Source organism: Lissotriton helveticus, chromosome 1_1, assembly GCF_964261635.1.
Source record: "Lissotriton helveticus chromosome 1_1, aLisHel1.1, whole genome shotgun sequence".
Taxonomy (NCBI): domain Eukaryota; kingdom Metazoa; phylum Chordata; class Amphibia; order Caudata; family Salamandridae; genus Lissotriton; species Lissotriton helveticus.
In genome coordinates, this window is record NC_136057.1 from 1910324388 (window position 1) to 1910348972 (window position 24585).

At 47.5% G+C, this 24585-nt stretch overlaps 1 protein-coding gene across 1 annotated transcript in view; it reads left to right on the forward strand.

Annotated features, from left to right (window-relative positions):
* Window positions 1-24585, forward strand: part of KLHL20 (kelch like family member 20) — a 243629-nt gene that overhangs the window by 193645 nt on the left and 25399 nt on the right. The window contains exon 11 of the mRNA XM_078643044.1: window positions 21942-22048. Within this exon, the coding sequence (XP_078499170.1) occupies window positions 21942-22048 (107 nt within the window). The remainder of the gene's footprint in view (window positions 1-21941; window positions 22049-24585) is intronic.

The window sequence follows — 24585 nt, forward strand, 5'->3', positions numbered from 1 at the left end:
GGGACAAGGCAGGGAGAATGCTAGCTTGGCTAGACAAAAGGGAAGGGAACTCCAAGGGAATCCCACGATTAAAGGATGGTCAGGGACAGGTGTACACGAACCCACGGCACATAGTAGATCAGCTCGCAAGTTACTTTGAAGGGGTCTACACACCAACAGCAGTGATAGCCCCTGAGACGGCTAGGGAAGCATTGGCGCCAATTGTGATCCGAACTTTATCGCCGGAAATGTCCGACGAGTTGGAGGCGGACATTACCGCTGACGAAATTCAAATGGCGATCGTGGCCCTGAAATCAGGCAAGGCACTGGGTCCCAACGGCATACCTATAGAATGGTATCAAGCGGCACCGGAAACTCTTAGCGTGCATTTGCTAGGAATGTATAAGGACTGTCTAGATAAGGGCGCACTTCCTCCAGATCAGAGGATGGCAACGATTGTGGCCATCCCCAAGCCAGGGAAACCACCTGAGGACTGTTCATCCTATCGTCCCATATCACTGCTTAACGCAGAGGCTAAAATCCTCGCCAAACTCCTAGCGACTAGGCTCTTACCGCATCTTGCGTCCCTTGTCCACCCGGACCAGTCCGGATTCATGCCACACAGGAACACGGCGTTGAACTTACGTCGGCTGCATGGGGTACTGGCCAGGGCAGATTCCATTCCGTCCCCGGCAGTGGTGCTGGCTCTCGATGCCAGGATGGCTTTTGACCTCGTGGAATGGAACTACTTGTTTGAGGTACTGTCGCGGTTGGGGTTTGGTCCCCGCTTCATAGCGTGGGTTAGACTGCTGTACACGGAACCAGTTGCTCAGGTGGTGGCGAACGGGCACATGTCGAGAACATTTTCCTTGGGGAGAGGTACGAGACAAGGGTGCCCCCTCTCGCCATTGCTGTTTGCGTTATCCTTGGAACCACTTGCCACTCTCATTAGGACCTCACCCTTACTGAAGGGAATAAGTTGGAAGGAGGGTCAGGAGGATCGTTTGTCACTTTATGCCGACGATATGTTGGTATATCTCATGGATCCGGACACTGGGGTGCCGGCCCTGCTACACCTCTGTGATGATCATGGGAGGGTCTCCGGGTACACGATCAACTGGAGCAAGTCGGAACTGTATGTCGTGAAGGGACAACTCCCCGTGTTAGCGGCGGACTGCCCTTTGAAGGTGGCAGGCTCCTCCTTTAAATACCTGGGTATTCACGTGACTAGAGACCCCACTGAATTTTTGGACAAAAACTTGTATCCCCATTTGGATAGATTCAAACAGGATGTCAAATTCTGGGCGGGACTCCCACTAACGCTTTTGGGCAGGGCCGCGTTATATAAAATGATGGCCTTGCCCAGATTTTTGTATGTTCTGGATAACACGCCTTACCAAGTGCCTCCCAGATTCTTTCAAAGAGTGGCGGCACTGGTCTCCAATCTCTTGTGGGGTAATTTGCCGGCTCGTATTGCTCAGCCCAAGTTGCACAGGGGATGGTACGATGGGGGCATCGCTTTGCCCAACCTGAAACTGTACTATTGGGCAGCGCACCTTAAACCCATCAACCAATGGCTCCACGCCCCCCAAACGGAACCAGCCTTTCAGGCCGACAGGGACCAACTGGGTACTGATACCATGCTGGCCCCGTTGTATGACCAACGCCGAGTCCGTACATTAGTGGGCCCCACCAAACTAACAGTGACGCTCTGGCATGCCTCGACGGCGGCTTTGGGCTGGAAGGGGAAAATAACGAAACTCACTCCGTTATGGGATTCCCGAGCTTTGGGCAATATGAGAAATAGCCGGGGCTTTTCCCAATGGGATGCTATAGGGATTTCCACGGTGGGGGACCTTTGGGAGAGAGGGGAGGTGATACCTTTCACAAGATTGAGAGAACTGTACACCCTGAACGAACGGGAGCTCTATAGGTACATTCAGATAAAGCATGCACTGCTCACTGTCCTACCCCCTCACGCAGACCTACCGGAATCTTCCCCGCTGGAAGACCGCTTGCTCACAGAATTCATGCCCGAACGGGCGACGTCCCTCACATATCGCAAATTACTTAACAACCTGCCAGACCCACTGATATCTCTGAAGGAGAAATGGGAGGGAGACACTAGTGAAATGGACGAACATGAGTGGAATGCAGCCATAGCGTCGCCTAAAGAGGTGGGAATCTCGGCTCGGATGCGACTAGTACAGCTGAAGATATTGCACAGGGTCTACTACACCAGAACTATGCTACATCGCATACACAGATCACAACACCCTTATTGTCTTCGCGGTTGTGGGGAGGAGGGCACATTTTTTCACACCTTATGGGACTGCCCCCGGATCAGGGAATATTGGACACGGATCCTCCGCACCATTTCACAGACACTGGAGACATCGTTGTTGCCCGAACCACGGCGGTGTTTACTTAATGTGTGGGAACCTAGCGATCTATCCAGACACGGCCAAATCTGGGCAACGGTGGGTCTAATGGTGGCCAAGCGAGATATTGCTCAGCGATGGGGGGCTGCTGAGGTACCGACCAAGAACCATTGGTGCTTAAATATGGACAGGGTGATGATAACGGAGAGGGCGGTTTACTCCAGTAGGGCCTGCCCGGGGAAGTGGAACAAAATCTGGACTAAGTGGAATGCCTACAGAGGGGATATTTGTGAGCCCTTAGCAGAGGAGGAACTGGAGGACTCTGAAGGGGAGGAGGATGATAGCTAGTACTCCCGCGACACAACATTAAGGGGTGCATATTAGTCGCCAGGGACTCACTGGACAGCGTACTGCCACGGGGAAATGACGGGGGGGTGGTGTGAGGTCATGGGCCAGATGAGAACACATTCTTAGGGCCGCTCGCACCAGATGGGACGGCGGGCGTGGGGGGAGGTACCAAGGGACTACATTCCAGGGGGCAGCTGTTAACGATCAACACTACTCACCATATGATCGCATTGTGATTCCGATGTTTTGGTTTTGTCTGTTTAATTGTTGTCTTCGTGAGAAGAAAAAACCCAAAAACCTGTATACTTTTTGATTTAACCTGCATAACGCTGTACCTTTCATTGTGGCATCGCCATCTTTATCCTCCAATGCCAATTGTGTCTCCACGGCAAGTTACATGCTACACACTGCTTGTTGAACTGTTATAGCGGCCAGCCCGTGGGGTTGTAGGCATTCCGCTGTGTAACTTGGAAGGTACAATAAAGGTTTTTGAAAAAAAAAAAAAAAAAAAAAAAAAAAAAAAAAAGAATCCGTGCATTACATCTGATTTAATGGTTAAATCCAATTTGATGTCATTGGTGGGCAAGGGGAAACTGCAACTAAAGTGGCAATTTCTAGTGCTCTTTTATTGTTGTACTTCGGGTTCTGTCCTACAGACAACGTTCTCTCCCCCCCCCCACCCGGGGGGGCATGCTAACGAAGCACAGGAAAGGTAACAATAGAGATCTGGCACTGGAGATGTTAGCCGAAAAGGCGAGCATCAAAGCCGAAGCCGCCTTTGAAGAGCAAATGGGGAACACTTGGGAGATGGGCTGCTCTAGTATTTAGGTAGACAGGCTGGCACTAGGGACAGGGAAGCAGATGCCAGTTGTCAAATCGGTTTTTCAGGGATGTGTTAGCCCCTTAGTAGCAACACCTCTGGGTTGAGCAAGGCAGCTCTGGATGCCAAGAGAAGGGTTCTGCCTTCTTGGCAGTGGGCAGAATTGTCCACTCACAAAGCATGGTGTTGCACTATGAAAGAGGCATGATTTATATGTCGACTGTAAACTTCTGTAATAAAAGATCTCTTCTCTAATTTTAGACCATACAGGGGAAATGGTCTGTACGTGCGTGCATGCTTCATATTTGTATATGTGATAGTGTCACACCACCAAGAGTTTAGAAAATGAGTAATACCAATCATTACAAAGTAGTTATTAGATTTAAATTCATCCTGAAGAAAGCCTTTTGACCCTTCGAGGCATATAGAGAGGCTGAAACATGGTGACCCACCGATGTTTTGGGCCATTATACCCAGTCACATCACTCTGTTTTTAACCTTGTCAAAGGTCCTCCGATTAAAGACAAAAGGACCCAGAAGGCAATTTTAAATGAGTTATTTAGCGGAGCACTTTTCTTAGGGGGACTGTGTCAAGCCCACCCTCTCACACTAGGTGCAGTGGGTGAGGATCCGATGAAGCATTCCAAGGGTGGTACCTGTGGGTGGGGATCCTACAAAAATATCTAAGATATGCCATGGTCTCACTAACGATATCCTGTAGGCGAGAGTACATAGTGAATAAGGTTAAGCCTCCAAGATTGTTTAGATTGTGGCTCTAATGGTGCATCCTGGGATAGACAGATGCCACACTTCCCAGGAAGTGGTTATCAGGAGGGTGGGAACCTGGTAGCCAACAGGCTACCAACCATATCCTACCCTGAGGGCATTTTCTGTAGATCAATAGGTCACCCGTGGCACCCAGAACTCTGATATTAGGTAGGCTGGAAGAAGGGCTGCCCTGCTATACCGTGGAACCAGCAGAGAGCGGCTGCACCGGCGTGAACTTCACCTGCTGAACCTGGGGGCTAGCAAAGGATAGGGGCTGTGTCCTGCTTGAGGGGAAGCCATCTCTAGAACGTAGCCAAAACCAAGAGACTCCAAGGGTCAGTGAGCTGGACTCCTGTTCAAAGCACAGGGGCACAACAGCTGAGAAGCTTGCTCGGGCTAGTTGGTAGCCGAGTCTTTAAACCACCCCCAACCGCCACAGTGCAGCACCAGGGACCAGGACCCGATGCACAAAAATGCTCCAGAGTTCGCTGAGCCCAGTAGTGTCGTTGAAGTGCAATTGGCGCCCCCAGTGGGCGAGTTACCAACCCAGGAAAAATTGGCCTGTGACCGCAGTACCAGGCGACCAGTAGTCCAATGGCGACTGGAAAGAGAGAACTTCCAGGGATGTCGATCCTGTGACCAGCACCCCTGTTGACTGCATAGCATTCACAGCATCCTTTTGAACATTTCAAATTTCTTCATCCCTTGAGTCAGGACCACTTCCATAGGAAAGCCCTGCAACAGATGAAAGTGCCTGGAACGAACTGGCTACTTCTTCACCTACTGAAGTAACTGGCCCCAAGGACCTAGCTGGTCACCCTGACTGGCTCACTCATTGGTGGAATACATTGACTTTAAGTAAGCGCATTCCAACCAGCCAAACCTTTTGGTGAAAACGTTTGTGTCAAATTTGTTGAATTTACCAATACTTTGCGGTTGAGTGGAAAAACCCGATTTACTATGCTTTATAAATTCTACAGATCTGGAGCCCTTTTTTTTTTTTTTTCTTTTTTTTTTTCTTTATTGAATTTTTTCACTTTTATCCCATGGTGGTGGGAGACAGGTAAAACCATCAAAACATAAATCATACATAATGCATACATTAAATAAAAAAATAATAATAAAAATAAATAAAATAAAAATTATAAAAACATGTGAAAAAAGGAAACAGAAAATAACCATTATTAATTTGCAACCCATTTTTCAAATGGCGCCCAGTTCTTAGAAGCGATTAAGCGTCTTTTCTTTCCTCTGAAGGCCTGAACAGAGGTCTCAAGTTTGTACCAGGCCAACATCCTGGCCTTCCAATGACAAAAGGTAGGGGGTTCAGGATTTATCCAGAGCGATGTAACACAGAGTCTAGCCATAGCCATAGCAATAAAAAGAAAAGCTTGCAAATGTCTTGTTTTTTCCGGGGCCGTAGAATATTCATAGCCAGTAATTATCATTTCAGCTGAGATTTTGACTGAGGTTTGAGTGATCTGTGTAAGAAAGGTTTCAATTTGGTTGATAAAGAGAGATAGCTCCGGACAGTTATAAAACATATGGACAGAATCTGCGGAAGGAAGTTTACATCTTGCACAAAACAACCCTTTGCCCCCACTAACAACCCCCCATCTGACAAGTTTTGCAGGTGTATAGTAAAGGTTAAACATAGCCATATAACTTTGCGAGCGAAGGGTACCTGAAACCAAGACGGATCTAGCTAATACCAATGGAAGTTTTAAATCAATAGAAGGTACTCCAAATTTGGTCGCCCACTTGTTATTCTGATCTTCTAAATCATCGGGGAGTTGGGATAGAAAAGACTGATATAAACTGCCGATTTTCATTTTCTTTCTTATAGATTCAACTATAGCAATTTTTTGAAACATTATTGGATTTTGAGGAAAGTTATTATCCAAAAAACTTCTCAATTGCAGATATTTAAAAAAATGATTGGGTTGCAGATGAAATTTCTCCTTTAAGAAACTAAAAGAGGCTATTTGCCCTAGGTCGGCCAAGTCACCAATTTCCTTCAAACCAAGAGCTATCCAGATATTTGCCACCCCCTCTTGAAATATCATTGGAAGTAATCCAGAGGCATTCAGTGGGGTATAATAAGTGAGCTTAGAGATATGAAAATGTCGACTGACTTTTTGCCAAACCGAGAATAATGTCCACAATACCTTAATTTTTTTTTTTTTTTTTTAAATAACTCGGTTCAAGTATACGAGTTAGTACACTTTTTTTGTGGAATCTCCCAATGATATTGAGTACATTGAAGGTGAAAGATGGACCGGGAGCTCGGCAGCATCACCTAATAGAGGGACAGCAAAATGTTGGACCATGGCTGCCCAGTAATAGTACATTAAATTTGGGACTGTCCACCCCCCACGATCCTGGGGAAGACAGGTCCACTTAGCCGCCCTCCTTGGTTTACGATATGACCATAAAAATCGTTGGCATATCAGTTCTGCTTTTTTTTAAATCTAAGGGGGGATTAATAATGGAATAGATCTGAAAAAATATAAAAATTTAGGGAGAAGAAACATTTTAAGGATATTAGATCGGCCAAATAGCGAAAGATGCAGGTGATCTAGCCGCTCTAATTTATTATGAAGAGAATCAATAGTAGGGGAATAATTCAGATCTGGGATCTGATCTACATCAGGAGAAATTTGAACACCGAGGTATGTTGCTTCTGTAGTCGTAGAAACTTGAGAGATGGGCATAGCAGTAGATTGTAGAATTTGCGTCTTTGCAATGTTTAATTTATAGCCCGAGATTAAGCCGAATTGAACTGCCAAAGTCTCTAGTGCGGGAAAGGATTGAGCGACATTATCAGTTAGGACTATGATATCATCAGCATATGCCAATGCCTTATATTCAATTCCATGAACAATAACGGGGGTGATGGTCTGAGATTTTTCTATTAAACATAAAAAGGGATCAATGAATAAAGCGAAGAGAAGGGGAGAACAGGGGCATCCTTGTCTGGTGCCCCAGCTAATGGGAAAATAAGGTGATTCACTACCAGAGATACGGATTTTAGCAATTGGAGAAATATACAGAGCTTGTAGAGCTTGAATAAAGTTTGGTGTGTAGCCCTTCCAACGCAGAACACCCCATAAGTACCCCCAGGAGACCTGTCGAACGCCTTCTCGGCGTCCAACAGGATCACCCCGAGGGCAGAGTTTGTGGTTTTCGCCCAGTCTAACAGAGCTATTACACGCCTGATATGGTCCGTTGTATCCCGGCCGGGAATAAACCCGTGCTGACGGATAGAAACCAAGGGAACAATTGTTTGGGTTAAGCGGATAGCAAGTATCCTTGAATAAATTTTACTATCCGTATTAATTAGTGCTATCGGCCGGTAAGATGCTCGATTTAATTCATCCTTACCTTTCTTTCTAAAAAGAACGATAGTGGATTGTCGCCAAGAATCAGGGATTGACCCGTTCTGGGCAAGGCGAAAGACTTCTAGCATTTGCTGCTTAAATAAGTATGCAAAGGTTTTATAAAATTCCAAATGGATAAGGTCCGGACCTGCGGCTTTACCATTAGATAAAGATTTCATAGCGATCAAAACTTCCTCCCAGCTGATGGGTTCAGTCAGAATTTGATTCTGATCGCCTGTAACCTTTTGGGTGTCCATAGATTGCAAAACTTGATTTAAACTAGTTTGTTGTTGTAAAATTATATTGGTATCTTCTGTATATAGAATTGAATAAAAATCAACAAAGGTATTTACAACACCGCTAGTTGTGTCCTGAAGATTACCGAAACGATCTTTAGTCCTAATGATCGGATTGGCTACAGCCCTTTGTTGTAAACGTTTAGCTAAAACCTTACCGGAATTTTAACCCAATTCATACATTGAAGTTCGGAATTGGAAATATTTAGTTGCTATATCTTTATGAAAAGGCTCTAATAAGTTGGATTTGGCTATAGCGACTAATTTCAAGCTAGCTGCTAAGTCTTCGCCCATACGGATTTTAAAACTTAAGTCCAATTCAGCTTGTTGAAGAGCTGCAAGTCTGGTTCTGTAGTAGGGGATCTCTGTGTATAGTCATAATATAGTGAATAGTCCCGCCCATGTGCGTGGACCCCGGAGCAATCAAAAATAATCTCTTACAGTGTCAAAAAATGCAGAAATGCATTGACACTTAAGAGAGAATTTAAAGACAGATAATGCAGCCAAAAAGGCTACACTGTCCAGTACTTCAACTAGAAATTCCACCATAAAATCCACAAAACAGCAAAAGCCTGTACAGATTTCCATTGCTTTAACAGCAAACTCCCTCAGGAATGATAGAGAGAAGAACCTGGACAGACAAGCCCCATAGGCTGCCATTATGTGGCTTAAATAGGATACTGTGCCTTTAAGGAACCTTCCAGAACCTTCTCCCAGTATCCCAGAATGCATAGCAGGTCCAACTTAGTTTCAGTTCTTTTTTCCGGCTCCTGCAAGCAGGACCCTGGAGCATGGAGCTCTCCCTTTTCAAGGGTTTTGTTGGTGTTTTTACACTAAATTCGATTTTTGGTGCTTTTAAAGTACTTTAGTGACTTTCTTCTTGGGTTCCTGCACTCTTTTATTGTCCATAATGCCAGCATTATTTGACAAATGCCCGGAGTGCTCCAGGAAGAAGGCCAAGTCAGACCCCCATGAGGTCTGTATCCTCTGCCTTCCCTCTTCCCACATCCCTGAGGACTGTGTGATCTGTAGAGGCTTCTCTGGAAGGACCCTGAAGGACAGGAGAAAAATCAGACTTCAGGCACTTGAAGAAAGAAGATTGAAGGCACGAGGTGGGTCAGGAGGGGCTCCTTCTGCCCATGCTGAGGCCTCTGGGGGGCTCCCCAGGGGCAGGAAGTCCAGCCCGCGCCCAAGATCTCCGTCTGGGTCAGTTGCGATGACCACGACGTCGAGAGGGAGGTCCACGGCCAGTTCCCGGTCTCCCCAGGGCTCTGGGTTGAGAAAACGTCGCCCGTCGACGTCGAGGGACGTGTTCCGGCCGCCGTCGAAGCCGGTGTCGATCTCCTCGTCGCCGTCGGCGTTGAGTGGTCGACATCGGAGGACCCGGCGTCGGCGCTCGCCGTCGAGGCGACACCGCCGTTCGCCGTCAAGGACATCGTTGTCGAGGGGATCCTCGTCGTCGAGACCGCCGTCGAGACGGGAGAAGTCTCCGGCGCCGAAGACGTCGACGTCGAAACATTCGAAAAGGGATCGACGTCGAGACGTTCAAAGAGATCGACTTCGAGGCGATCCAAGAGGTCGAGGTCGAGACGTACGAAGAGGTCGAGGTCGCAGTCGAGGCACCATCGCTCGTCGTCGAGGTTTCGTGGTTCGTCCATCTGGTCGGGGTCGACGTCGAGACGTGGACACCGGTCGACGTCTAACAGTGAGAAACGTCGAACAGTGAGAAGGGCCGCTCGACGTCTAAGGATCCACGGTCGTCGTCTGGGCACCGATCTTCAGCGTCTGGAGGCCGTAAGGACAGGCCTAGGACTGTGGGGGGCTCCCCACGGTCCGAACAGGATGATGGCTCGCCGGGAACGGCATATTCCGAGGTTTATACCCCGAAGAAGCCTTCTGCACCTCCTTCGCTGCCTCCTTTACCGAAGGGTCCGCCTCCGAAGGCTCCGACCCCTCCGCCAGTGCCTCCTCTGCCGGCTCCGCAGGCCCCGCGTCTGGTTACTCCCCCGCCCCCGGTTCCGCCGAGGGCGGTGTCGATGCCCAAGTTTCCGACGCCACCGAAGAAGACTCCTAGGAAGCCTAAGGCTTCTGAACCAGGGAGGCCAACGGAACGTCCGAGACCCAAGAGATCGAGGTCTCGCTCGGGGAGAAGGGACAGATCTAGGAGTGGACGTGGTTCTTCATCGAGATCCAGGCATTGCCATAGGAGGCGTAGGTCCAGGTCACGTTCTGCATCTGGGACCCGTTCTTACTCTCCCACACTGTCTGATTCGCCGGAGACTAGAGTGTCCCCGATAGACGATATAGGCACATTCCAGGAGGTTCTCCTGCGTGGAGCGGCGAAGTTGGGGATCAAGGTTGAAGCGCCTACACCTTCGACTTCGGTGATCTTTGAGACATTACATAAAAAACACGTCTCGCCCCCTGCTGCCTCTGGTGCCGGGGCTCCTCGAGCCGGCTGAACAGCTCTTCCTGACACCGGCAGTGGTGAAGTCTGCGCCTTCCAGGCTCCTCAAAAAGTACAGAGCTCCGGACTCGGACCCAGCCTTCTTGAGAAAGGACCCGGTGCCGGATTCGGTAATTGTGACGGCGGCCCGGAAGCTTCATGCCACCTACCCTGCATCCACGGTGCCTCCAGACAAGGAGAGCCGCTGGATCGACTCTGCTGGTCGGAAGGCGTGTGGTACGTCCTCCTCTTCGATGAAAGCTGCCAGTGACTCGGCGTTGTTGGGACGTTACGACCGTGCACTGTGGGACTCGATGGAGCAGTTTGCAGACCTCGTTCCTCGAGACCGCAAAGAGGACTTCATGGAGATCGTCCAGGAGGGGATGCTGGTCTCTAACCAGGCCATCAGCGCCGCGGCGGATATCTCCTTGCTGTCTGCGCACGGATACTGCCACGGGATTAACCAGAGACGCCATGCTTGGCTCAGGTTGACGTCGCTTAAACCGGAAGCACAACAACGTGTGGCGAATCTCCCGTTTTCCGTAGATACCCTCTTCGGAAAACACTCGGATGACGAGATGGCCAGGATGAAGGCCTAGGCGGAGACCCTGACGGCGGTGGGCTTGGAGAAGCCCAAGGAGAAGAAACCCTACCGCCAGTTCCAACGGCGGTTCGGGTCGCAGGGTCGTGGAAGGGGGCAGTCTGCCGGACAACATCAGCAGCAGCAACAGCAGCAGCAGTACAGAAGGCCCTTCCAGAAACGCCAGGGGGGTAGAGGTAGACAGCAGTCCTCTACCGCTTCCAAGGGCCCGGCCGGGTCTCGACCCTGAGCAGTTACTTCCCCCTCGTCCGTTACCCGCTCCGGTGGGGGGAAGCGTTCAATTTTTTCTGGCAGAGTGGAGAAAAATTACTCAGGACAAGTGGGTGCTGAATATTGTTTGCAATGGATACAGTCTGCGTTTCACCAGCCCTCCTCCATCGATTCCTCCCGTCAGCTCGCAGTATCAACTGCGCGGGCTTCAGGCGGAGGCAGACATTCTGCTAAGGAAAAGGGCGATAGAAGACGTACCTCTGTCTCAAAGAGGAAGAGGTCTTTACTCTCGGTTCTTTCTTGTCCGCAAGTAGGACAAAAACGAGTTCAGGCCCATTCTGGATTTGCGACAGGCAAACAAGTGGATTCGCAGAGAAAAGTTTCGCATGCTGTCGTTGCATCAGATCTACCCTCAGCTGCAACGAGGAGATTGGATGTGTGCCATAGATCTACAGGACGCATACTTCCACGTGCCCATTGCATGCAAACACAGGAAGTTTCTGCGCTTTCAAGTCTGCACCAATCACTATCAGTACACGGTGCTGCCCTTCGGGCTGAAGTCTGCACCCAGGACATTCTCGAAATGTATGGCCGTGGTAGCAGCACACCTGCGGAAGAACAAGGTGTTTGTCTACCCGTACCTGGACGATTGGTTGATCAAGGCCTCCTCCTTCTCGGAAGCTCAAGCACACTTCCAGAAGACGTGCGTTCTCTTGAACAAGCTGGGGTTGCACATCAACATGTCCAAGTCGGTCCCGATTCCGGTCCAGCGCATCCAGTACTTGGGAGCCTCCATCAATACGCTGTCAGCAAGCGTGTCTCCTTCGGAAGAGCGACGTTTATCACTCCTTCGGAAGGCTCAGGCTCTCATGTCTACTCCATCCACGACAGTGAGGACGGTGTCTTCTCTGCTGGGATCGATGGCCTCGTGTATCTTCCTGACGCCACATGCGCGGCTGCACATGAGACCGCTGCAGGAGTGCTTGGAGGATCAATGGGACCAGAGGAGAGGATCTTGGGACGACAAGATACGACTGTCTCTGCATGCTCTTCAGTCTCTGAAGTGGTGGTGCTCGAAGGAGAATCTCCTCAGAGGGGTTCCCTTCCACAAGGACATTCCCACACAGACTATCGTGACGGATGCTTCTCTCCAGGGCTGGGGAGCGCACTCCGGAGACCTACAAATTCAAGGGACGTGGTCCCAGATGGAGTCCACGTACCACATCAATTTCCTGGAACTCAGGGCTGTGCACTTGGCACTGAAGGCTTTTCACCCGTCCTTTCAGACCAACTCTCTGCTTGTTCAGACAGACAACACGACAACGATGTATTACCTCAACAAGCAGGGGGGCTCGAGATCGCGCACTCTGTCGCAGGAGGCGCAGGCGATCTGGCACTGGCTTCTGGCTCGAGGACTGTCGATAACGGCCACCCATCTGCCAGGTGTGCAGAATGTTCAGGCAGACGAACTGAGCAGACTCATTCAGGAAAACCACGAATGGGTCATAAACGACAAAGTACTAGGAGAAGTCTTCGCAAGGTGGGGAACTCCAGACGTGGATCTGTTCGCCACCGCCGAAAACAGCAAATGCCGAGGCTTCGCCTCCAGGTACTACCAGCCGGGGACGCTGGGGAACGCGTTATGGATCAACTGGTCGAACAGCTTTCTGTACGCTTTTCCACCAATTCCCCTGATTCCGGCGGTTCTCATCAAGCTGTCCCAGTCCAGGGCGCGGATGATCCTGATTGCCCCGGAATGGCCCAGACAGTGGTGGTTCACGGACCTGCTTCACCGCTCTCTCCTTCCTCACATGAAGCTGCCGTGCAGGCCGGACCTTCTCACGAAGTTCGGGGGGCGGATGGTTCACCCCAACCTCTCGTCTTTGAGTTTGGCGGCATGGCTCCTGAAATAGTGCAATATGGCCATCTGAGTCTCCCAGAGGATTGTATGGACATACTGAAGGAGGCTAAGCGACCTTCCACTAGGACTTCTTATGCTTACAAGTGGAAGAGGTTTTGCATCTGGTGCAAGTCTAAGAACTATGACCCTACGACATGCAGGGAAGATGTCATCCTTCCACATCTACTACATCTGGCGCAGTCGGGCCTTAATGTCCATTCCATTAAGGTTCATCTGGCTGCTTTGACTGCCTACAGGAAAGGCCCTTCACAGACTTCCTTCTTCCAGATCCCTGTGATCAAAGATTTTTTGGAAGGCTTGAAGAAAGTGTTCCCTCCTGTCAGGCTTCCTTCGCCTTCGTGGGACTTGAATGTGGTGCTGTCCAGATTGATGAAGGAGCCTTTTGAACCCATTCATAAGGCTTCGTTGCAGCACCTGTCCTGGAAGGCGGCGTTCCTCGTGGCCATTACATCGGCCCGCAGGGTGAGTGAGATTCAGGCGTTGTTGCCAAGAACCTTATACTGTGTTTCATGCTGCTAAGGTTGTTATGCGTACTCACCCTAAATTTCTTCCCAAGGTTGTTTCTGATTTTCATATCAATCAGACTATCACTTTGCCTACGTTCTTTCAGAATCCGTCATCTCCAGCGGAAAGGTCTTTACATTCCCTGGATGTGAGGAGGGTGCTGAAGTTTTATCTTGATAAGACTAAAGATATTCGTAGGTCTGACCAATTGTTCATTAATTATGGCTCAGTCAGGACAGGTCTTGCTACCTCTAAACAGTCCATTTCTAGGTGGATTGTGTCCTGTATACAATTGTGTTACTGCAAAGCTAATAAGACCTTAGGGGGTAAACCTAAGGCTCATTCCACCAGAGGCAAAGCTGCCACGACAGCTATGCTTCGCAATGTTCCCTTTGCAGAGATCTGCAAGGCGGCCACTTGGAAGTCAGTCCATACCTTTGCTAAGCATTACTGCCTGGACACTGATGCCAGGGCAGACGCTCAGGTTGGGCAGGCTTCGCTGCGGAATTTGTTCGCACAATAGTGGCGTAATTTTCATATTCTCCACCGCCGCTTGATGTGGGGATGGACTTGCCATTCTATTCACTAGATTATGACTATACACAGAGATCCCCTACTACAGAAGGAGTAGTTTCTGTCCTGTAACTCCAGTTCTGTAGTAGGGGTATCTCTGTTATAGTCATAAGCGCCCGCCCTCCTCCCCGGTGGAGATTTGTTCAGATACATAATACTACAGGTCTGGCGTTTTTACGCCTTCAAAAAGAACTGAAACTAAGTTGGACCTGCTATGCATTCTGGGATACTGGGAGAAGGTTCTGGAAGGTTCCTTAAAGGCACAGTATCCTATTTAAGCCACATAATGGCAGCCTATGGGGCTTGTCTGTCCAGGTTCTTCTCTCTATCATTCCTGAGGGAGTTTGCTGTTAAAGCAATGGAAATCTGTACAGGCTTTTGCTGTTTTGTGGATTTTATGGTGGAATTTCTAGTTGAAGTACTGGACAGTGTAGCCTTTTTGGCTGCATTATCTGTCTTTAAATTCTCTCTTAAGTGTCTATGCATTTCTGCATTTTTTGACACTGTAAGAGATTATTTTTGATTGCTCCGGGGTCCACGCACATGGGCGGGACTATTCACTAGATTATGACTATAACAGAGATACCCCTACTACAGAACTGGAGTTACAGGACAGAAACTACTCCTTTTAACAGCTTGCTGCTAAGTCTTCCAGCGATAGGAGGCAAATCTTTTGGTTTCACCGCGCAATGCGGCTTTGAATGTGTCCCAGACAATGCCAACCCAGGGCAGTACTAGTATTGATTACAAAGAACTCTGAAATCCAGAGACTAAGTTGTTCCTGATATGATTTATCTAATAAACGTTTCCTGTCAAATGTCCATGCTCTAATTTGGTTAATAGGGCGATCCCAAGGGCAGCAAAAGATGATAGGGTTATGGTCGGATATAGTCCTTGGGTTAATTTCAATCTTAACAGACTCAACAATTTGGAGAGAGGTGAAGACATAATCAATACGAACCATTTTATTGTGAGGTATTGAATAAAAAGTATAGCCCTCTTGATTTGGATGGTGATGATGCCATGTATCTGACAAACCGTGTTCAATTAAGAGAGTCAGAAGCGCCTTGTAAACTTGGGGCTTTCGTCCAACATATGTATTGTGCTTTATTATATCTAAATGACTGGGAATATTAATATTGAAGTCCCCACAAAAAAACATAGGATGAGGCCATGTAGCTAGCTCTAAATTTAGATTCCTCAGAACATGTGGGTCGTCTAGATTAGAAGCGTATATCGAGCAAATAGACAATAAACGACCATTAACCAGTAACTCTGCTATTAACCATCTACCATAGTTGTCTTGTTTTACTCTTTTAATACGCCCTATCCCGGACTTTAGGATAATGGCTACACCGCTAATTGTGGAAGTTTGTCGAGTACAAGCCACTAATTCATAACCAAAAAACCTAAGATAGGACCGGTTGGCCCAAGGAAAATGGGTTTCCTGCAGGCAGATTATATCCACCTGCATCACCTTCAACAACTTATAAAAAATCCTGCGTTTCTTAGGGTCATTCAATCCGCAGATATTCCAAGTTGCACATGTCAATTTAGGAGCAGCCATGAAATTTGATCAGACAGACAGGCCTAGACAGCTATAAAACCTTTTATTGCAAATATAATTACAATCCAACTGTTTTTTAAAGAAAGATACAAAAATTAGTATCACATCAAATACATTCAGAAAACACAACCAATTGTTGATGAATAATCTGGTCATCTCCGTCCACCACCACCACCACCCCACCACCCCACACCCCACCCTGATTAGCCCACCCACCCTATCTGAGCCCACCCCCCTACCCAACGAACCCCCACACCCCTCTCCCCCCACACTGGGCATCAGGACCTTAGTCCTTGTGATGGTTGAGAAAGCGTTTACTCACACTCCACTGAACCTACAGTATTCCCCCTTTTCAGATATCAGATGACCCTAACACGCCCTAAAGAGAGAAAAAAAAATATAGAGTTTTATATGTACCAATCGAGTCATCAAGAAAGAAAAAACAATAGAACACAGAGAAACATGACTTCTGTCATATGTTTAACAATCAAATTAATGCGTTGCCTAACTCAAGCTATATTGAGTCCAGGAATTCCTTGGCAGGTATCTCCGACAAAAAAAACCTCGTCTGGCCCTTAAAAATGACTTTTAATTTTGCCGGAAAGAGCAAGAATACCTGGGCCCCCTTAGCCTGAAATAAAGGAATCTGTTGCCGGAGATGCCAGCGGCGAGTGATCGTCTCTGAGCAGAAGTCCGGACGGACAAAGACTTGACATTCCTTGGCAGATCGTTTCTTGTTAGGTCTAGCGAGATCGAATATACGTTCACGGGCAAGGAAATTATTAAAACAGACCAAGATGGCACGGGGATAGGGATTATTCGCAGCAGCAGACAATTGTTTTTTCTTATTTAGTGGGAAACGATGTGCTCTTTGTATCTCAAGATTCCAATCCCACTGGGTGACCTCTGGAAAAGCCTCAGAGAAGAGCTCCACTATAAACTGTCGGACATCGTCACCCTCTTTGTTTTCCTCTATCCCAAGGACACGAAGATTATTCCTTCTCGCCCGATTTTCAAGATCTGAAAGGTTCCATAAAATGTCCTTGCGTTGTTCTTTGACCTCTGTGACTAACTCTTTCTGAGTAGCTGCAGCATCTTCAAGAGCCGAGATCCTTTCTTCAGCTTCAGCAATCCTGACAGTGGTCTCAGTACATGTTTTGATAACCCGTCGGAGAGAGTTCTGCATTTTACGGCAAGCCCCCTGTGTTCGCATATTTTCTTGTCTGGTTGCTTCCCTATGCATCATTATAGTTTGGTAGATCGTTACTAATGAGACCTCTTCGGGGATATCTGATATAGTCAAGGTAGTACCTCCGGGCAGATCCTGCGAATTTAAATCCGACTGTTCCATAGATAAATCCTTCTGGAGACTTTGCTGATTAGACTGGGATGATACCTTGGTACCTGGAGCTTTGCAAACTGTATCAGTATTCAGATCTTTCAATTCCTGACTAACACGCCAATCGACGGAATCACTATCATAATCCAACGACTGGAGCTCTGGACAATCCGCATCATCCTCCCCGGAAAAAGAATGATCGGAAACAGAGTAAAAGTTCTCAGTAGACTCACTAACCTCAGACCCACTGGTGTCGTGAGAATACTGTATAGGCAACTCCAGAAAGGTGGCTATATGATTATTGGTAGCCTGGACTACATTACCCAGCATGCACTGAGCTGGAGAGGTCTGATGAAGAGAGGGGTCTAAAGCTAGACCTGGTGTTGAAACGAATTCTTTTAGTGCAGGGGGTTCGGAGGGGGGGGGAGCTTGTAGAGACAGAAAGCGACATGGTAGGTACTGTTACAGAGGTACTCACCCCCCCCCCCCCCTTTGTAGCGAAGTCCGCAGGTGGAATTGAATTTTCCCCTTGCACTCCGACAGAAGAACCATCATCTGTAGTAGAAACTCAAATTTTCCCCTTCATTCCAGGTTTATTGAACATCGCCGGTAAAGTCTGCCCCTTGAAGGTAGTTGCAGCAGGAGTCAGCGGTGCAGGCTTATCAGTGCTGACAGAGCGATTCTTCTGAGCCGTGGCTACGGAGCTCTTCGGATCCGTCTCCTGTTGACCGTGGGCTGCACTGTGGGATTTGAGAGCGGCAGCTGCCGCTTTCGAAAGAACCTTCGGCGGCATCCTTCTCCCTATGACCGATGGCGTGGAGCAATAGCCAAAGGAACAGGCAGAAGAGCACCCGCTAAGCTGTAGAAGGGAGGATCCCAGGCTGTGCGCCGAGCCAGGTGAGCGGGAGGTAGAACGATACGGAGCCTGCCGGAACCAGAAGTGTTTTCGGAGTATTGCGGGTCTAATGATATTCAGGCGCAAAGTTAGTGCCATAAACAGGATCAGCGTCTTACTGCCAGGTGGAAGAGAAGTTTTTAGGCAGTATTTCTGAAAACGTAGACAGAGCGGTCATTGAGGGGTCCGCTGTGGCTCAGAGGAGAGAAACACCAGCTCACTCGGCCGAGACCACGGCCGCCATCTTGCCCCCAGTAAATGATAATCAGATCTGGAGCCCTTCAGTGAATCTTTTTCATTGTGTTTAAAAATAGTCCATTTTAATAAATGGGTGTCAGATTTATTTGGCGTCTTATCAATTTCTTCAAATGTTTTGGCGCTGTTTAAATATCTTACACTTGTTCCTTTGTATAAGCCTTGTTGCTCAGAGCCACAGCTACCCAGGGTTGAGCTGAGTGGTTGACAAACGAAACCTAAGGGTCCTAAAGGGGTTGGTAAGAGTATTACACGGTGCGATTGCACAACCACACCATGTAATGCACCCCATTTCCTCACACTTAGTTAGACCTTGTACTCCTCAAATTGTCAGCAAGTGAACCTAAAATATTATCACATTGCCCACTATTTCAATTCGCCAGTAACAGACTAGTGTCTTCCGTGGGCACCTCATAACTTGTATGAGAAGAAAAAAGGACCAAAAATGGCACAGCAAACCCATAACACTGGCAGAATGTGTGCTATACTAATCTGTGTGAATTAACATGTATACATCTGTGTTTTTTGACTGTTGCCTTCCAGACTTCGAAACTACATATAGAGAAAGACTGATGCTTTCTAAACCACTTCAGAAGTGCATCTAACGACCACTGGTGTTTAGCCAGTGCATTCATTAAATTGTTATTTTAACACATCTAATGTTAACATGATTGTGGCCTTTAAATTTACATCTGTGCATGATTTATTTGGCTCTTATGCTGAATACAAATCACTAACAACCGAGCCCAGACCTTCTTTGTGGCTCCGAATTGGGCTAGAATAATGTGGGATCTGAAACTCCTGGGTATGAGCATCTGTCTGCCAATGAATATGCCCCTTTGGGAGGATCTTCGGTTGCAACAGCAGGGAAGGGTCTTGCACCTGGTCCTGGGCAACCTGCACCTCAATGCATGGAGATTGAACTGCATCAGTTGATTCCATTTGATCTCCCTTCCAGACGTCATGGATGTTTTCTGGGTAGCTAAGCGGCCTTCCACAAATTCTGTGTACCACTGGGCGCTGGTTACAAGTTTGAGGCTTGATGCGACAACCACCAGATTGATCCGTTATAAGCAAACTTTCCAATATTGTTTATTTACGTTTGGCCCAGCAAGGACTTGCTCTGGGCGCTGTTAAAGTGTACTTGCTGACTCGTATCTGCTTTTTCAGTTGCTGGATCAACCATTTTTTTTATTCAAATCACCTGTTGTCATGAAGTTTCTTAAAGGTGTACAACATATGTTTCTGCAGAAACCCTTTGTGATGCCACAAAGGGACTTTCATTTGTGTCTCACTTTTTTGGTGTGCACCCCCTTTGAGCCAATGCACAGAGGCCCACTACAGCTTTTGACCCTAAAAGCAGTTGTTTAGGTGGCAATAACGTCAGTTTATCGCATAAGTTAGCTGCAGGCACTTTTGTTCCACCTGCCTTATTTATTTACTCACTCTCACTCTACTTTTGACCACACGCCCCGACGGTGGCAGGGACAAGCTTCAACATAATCAAAACGCTCAGAAAATTCTTTGCCTTTATTCCACTTCCTGTGAGGAAGACAGTAGCAGTTGCACTCATCTTGTCACGACTAGACTACTGCAACAGCCTACTCGCTGGAGCAAATAAACAGATGCTCAAGGGATTACAAGTGGAACAGCATGCTGCCGCTACATATCTTTCTGCCAGGTGCACCCCCTACACTACTGCTAGGACACTCAGATCCTCATCTGCAAATCTTCTTAAGCCCCCATCCCTCAGGTGCAAAACCAAAGGGGGAAAATCTGTAGCAGCATTGGGAACCAGAGCCTGGAATCTTATGCCTACGCACTTAAGGTTGATAAAAACAGAAATCTAGTTCAGAAAGGCCTTGAAGGCCTGGATCTTTGGATCCTCAGATGAAGTGTGCTGATCATTCATATAGTGGTTGTTCTTATCGACCCTGACTATCTTCTGCATAGCGCCAGGATGCTCCTTCCGGAGTGACAGTCACGCTCTATAAATGCCCAATCAAATCAAATCAAATTCAAATATAACATGAGTGACACCGACAGGCTACCACCCCACCAAACGTTTTTGCCTTGCCTCACCCCTCGAAAGAGTAGAAGAGAGTCCATTGTTTGGATCCAAGGCAGCCCGCCATTTCTACATTGATTGTACCAGAGACATCGGGTGGATGATCTGCTCTTTGTGGGCTACTCAGGAGCAAAGAAAGGCACGGCAATGCTGAAAAGAACCATCTCTGCAATCAAATCTGCTGTGCGCTAGCCAAGAAGAAGCCAAATGACGGATTAAGGGATTATTCCACTCTGGCTAAGGTTGCTACTGCTGCACTGACCCACTCAGTGCCTGTCCGGTATATCTCTCAGGCTTCTTAGTGGGCATCAGTGAACACACTTACAAAGCACTATTGTCTTCACAGTCATGTCTCTAGAGAAGAGCATTTCGCCCAATCAGTCCTGCAGGACTTTTTAATCTGAGCCACTCCATAGACCAACCACCTGGGGTGGCAATGCTTTGGTATCTATTCACAGGGTGAGTAATCTGTGGTTAGAAGTAGCCATCAGAAAGATAAGTTAATTACCTTTGGTAACTCTCTTTCTTGTGGATACTGTACGTACCCGCAGATTCTTCGCCACTCCTCAACTTCTCCGTTTTGTTGAATGGATTTTTTCCCAAAAGTCCCACTCTAGAGATTTGCCTGCTGGCATACTAGTTTTCTGATGGGTTCTGCTTCTTAGGGCGCTGACAAGCCTGCAAGAGAAACTAGCGTCAGTGCGCATGGGTGGCGATTTTATATATGGCTTCGCTCGCCACTTATGGAGCGGAACAATGTAGACATGGAGCAGCATGATGCCACCCACTGGCCTAAGGTAGGTAACTTGTTCTTCTCGCCACTTATCATATTTGCTTTTTCAGAAGCCTCACTGCTTCATCTTTTGAGTTCTTGCTTGATGCGAAAAGCTACTTTCTATCTCTATGCAAAAGACACCAGAGCTGAGTGATGAGCTCATGCCTTGCAGTGTCTGACCGTGCCTAATGGTTATAGACCATTCTACGTCCACTTTGGAACAGATAGGTGTTTTCTCTAAAATCTCCGGCCCTTCCCACGTTTGCATACCATAATGTAACTGCTGCTGCTCCAGTCAAGCTGGCCTGGCATTTCCTCATTACCTTGAAGTCCAGTACTGCTCCCACACGAGACCATCACCATTGGAGCTGTTCTAAAAGAAGTGCACCACATTGAGATTGCTGGAAGTGCTGGATGAAGGAGGAAGCTGCAAACTTGGTTTTTACAGAGTTTTTAAGATTTCAGCCTTTGTGTACAATTTCAGCAAATAACACACCACTCCACCGATCTCCAGCCATCTTGCAGATGTGACAGCATGCAGGTGATCAGAGCATGGCACACGAGTTCCAAGGATATGAATCCAACATGGGCTCAGGCTGCCCCTAGGAATGAATGGAAAGAGAGGAAGCTCCTGTTCACGTTACTTTCTCCTCTTACTGGTGCCACTCGTTGGATTGCTGGTTCTTGGTTTCCCAATCTGGTGAGGCTTCTTAGTTTGATGCTCCCTTGAATGTCTTCTACTTTTTGTATGCCTTCTAGTTATTGTAGGAGGTCTACTGCCAAAATCTAAGATCCATTTTGTTTATGTTCTGCAGGTCGGGCTTGCAGTTGTGAATGGACAGCTAATGGCAGTTGGTGGATTTGATGGAACAACTTACTTGAAGACCATAGAAGTTTTTGATCCAGACGCAAACACATGGAGGTTTGGTTTACATTTTAATTTCATCATACTTCATCAATTGATTTGGCTACTATTGAATTTGCTATCATCTACAGGCGGTGAAAGCAGGTGTACAATGCAAATACTCTGTTGCCTTTTTCAGATACTAGTGGCTCAAACTGGAAAGTTATGTAAGGCATTTTGAATGCCTGCAGGCAATACTTGTCGTGGAGGCATGGAAGAATACCTGCCACAGAAAAATTCTAGCAAGATTACAGGAAATAGAAGTACTATTTAGGAGCAAAAATAGCATTATTCAGGTAATAGATTGCAAATCATAAACACCATGCGAAGTACAGTAGATTCTCTACAGAAATGGGACCTGTAAATACATGTAAAGAGTCTAGTAGTTGAACTGGGTAGTCTTGCAAAAGAACACTTGAGTTGTATCTATTGGCAGTTAGCAGATTGGTAGGGAAACTTTTACAGTGTATGAAGTGAAATTCTACAATCAAGAGCTAAACTACAGGAATGCTTCAGAAAGAAACAGGAAACCCCTACTCTGAAGGAGGTTAGGAATGATACTCTAAATAGCTTAGCACATGCACCAAAATAAACAGCCATCAATCCTGAAATAAAGTATGTAAAGATGCTTCAGGACCTAGTCCAGGAAAGTGTCCAGAAATCAGCCAAGCACCTTCCGAATCCCAGCAAAGAAAAAAGTGAGCAAATGGGAAATGGGTTTAAAATGCGACCAGTTGGCATTGTACTAGATACAATGTGTGCTACAATGAAGCCTGAAGCACAGCTCACTGTAGGCAATGGAGGTAAATGAGCTGTGCTAGGGGTAGCTGGCAGTTTGGCACATAAAAATGTAAGTGCTCTTAAGCTAGTTCTGTTTTGTGGCCATTATTGTTGTCCTTGGAATTACAGGAATAGACACCACTTTAAGCTCATTCATTTGTCAAGTTTCACTTTTAGGAGGTGTAGCTAGTTTGAACAGCACAAGCTTACTCTTCGAGGGAGATGTGGGGGAGAACCTGTAGTTCAATTTGTATCACTCGCAGTAAATATGTTGCCCACCTTTTGTCCTGTAGGGTAGTCCCAAGCATATAATGAAAGCTGTCTTTAGGCTGCAGCACAGGGCAGGAGGCATTAGCAGTGGCTACACACTTGTTGATTTTAGCGGGAGGCAGGTAGGCCCTGTGTAAAATATTATATTATATACTTTTAAACGTAGCATTGCATTAGACATTATGTGGATATGCAATTGTTCTGGCCCAGTCCATGTCATGGGAGCTCTCACTATTTCAGACTCCTATGTGTCGCGTAGGGACTGTGGCGCAATTGTTGTGTATAGTGTTGGAGTGCTTTGTGCAACTCTAAGAAAGTGCCCTTTATTTGCATGGTTGCCCTCACTTTTTGCCAAACTGCTGATGTACTTTGACTGTACCCTGGGTTCCTGACAAACAGGTACCCAGGGCCCAAAAACTGCATTAAGACAAACCCCAATTGGCACTCTTTGGACACAGGTCAGCCCCTTGTAAATGGTACCACAGGTACCAAGGGCACTGTGGCCAGTGAAGGCCTCTAAGGGCTGCAGCACTTATTGTGCCACCCTTCGAAGCCCTGTACCTTTATACACACACACACTGCCATTGCAGGCTGCGTGTTTTGGTGCAGATAAAAGTGAAGAGTCAACATCACACTCATCCCTATATGCCATGCCTACAACCCACTGCCCTGGCATAAGTCAGCCACCCCTCTAGCTGGGTGCACTATACCAGTGGTGAGGGTACAGGTGCACGAGCCCTGTACCCATACAGTGTCTAAGTTAATTCTTAGACATTCTTAGACATTGTAAGTGCAGTAATGCCAGTAAGAGTATATGGTGCTGGGAGTTTGTCATTACGAACTCCACAGTACCATAATGGCTTTACTGAAAACTGGGAGGTTTGGTATCAAACTTCTCAGCACAATAAACCCACACTGATGCAAGTGTGAGATTTAATGAAAAGTGCACTCATAGGGCATCTTAGAGATGCCCCCTGAAAAATGACCTAGCTGTCCTGCTGCTCGCCAGCTGCCACCACCAGACATGTGTCTGGAGCCCTCGGTTGAGCGCCTGCTGCTCTCAGTGATCTGAAACAATGTGCATCCTGGGACCAGGTGCCAAGCCTCCTCCTCCTAGATGGGCAGGGTCCACAAAGGGGAAGCCGCCTTTGTGAGCTACCCCAGGCCTTTGCTGCTTCCAGCAACTGGCCCCTACCTGTTCTGACCCCCGCTTTGGGCAAGAGAATCAGCAGGAAACCCAAGAGGAAGGGAGGTGTGCCCACCGTTGCCAACCCCACCCCTCAGGTGGGGTGGCGAGGTGAAGCACAACTCTCTGTCCCCGCCATCTGAGGCATAATACTGTGGACCCACCTCAACGAAGGGGCCCATTGGTCCCAACCTTTACTTACCTGTTATGTCCCTAAATCTACTATTTAGGGACAACCCCAAACCTTACCTCCTCAGACAAGAATCGACATCCAGAAGAAGAAGTACCAAAGAAGCTGTGCTGAAACTAAGAAGAGAAG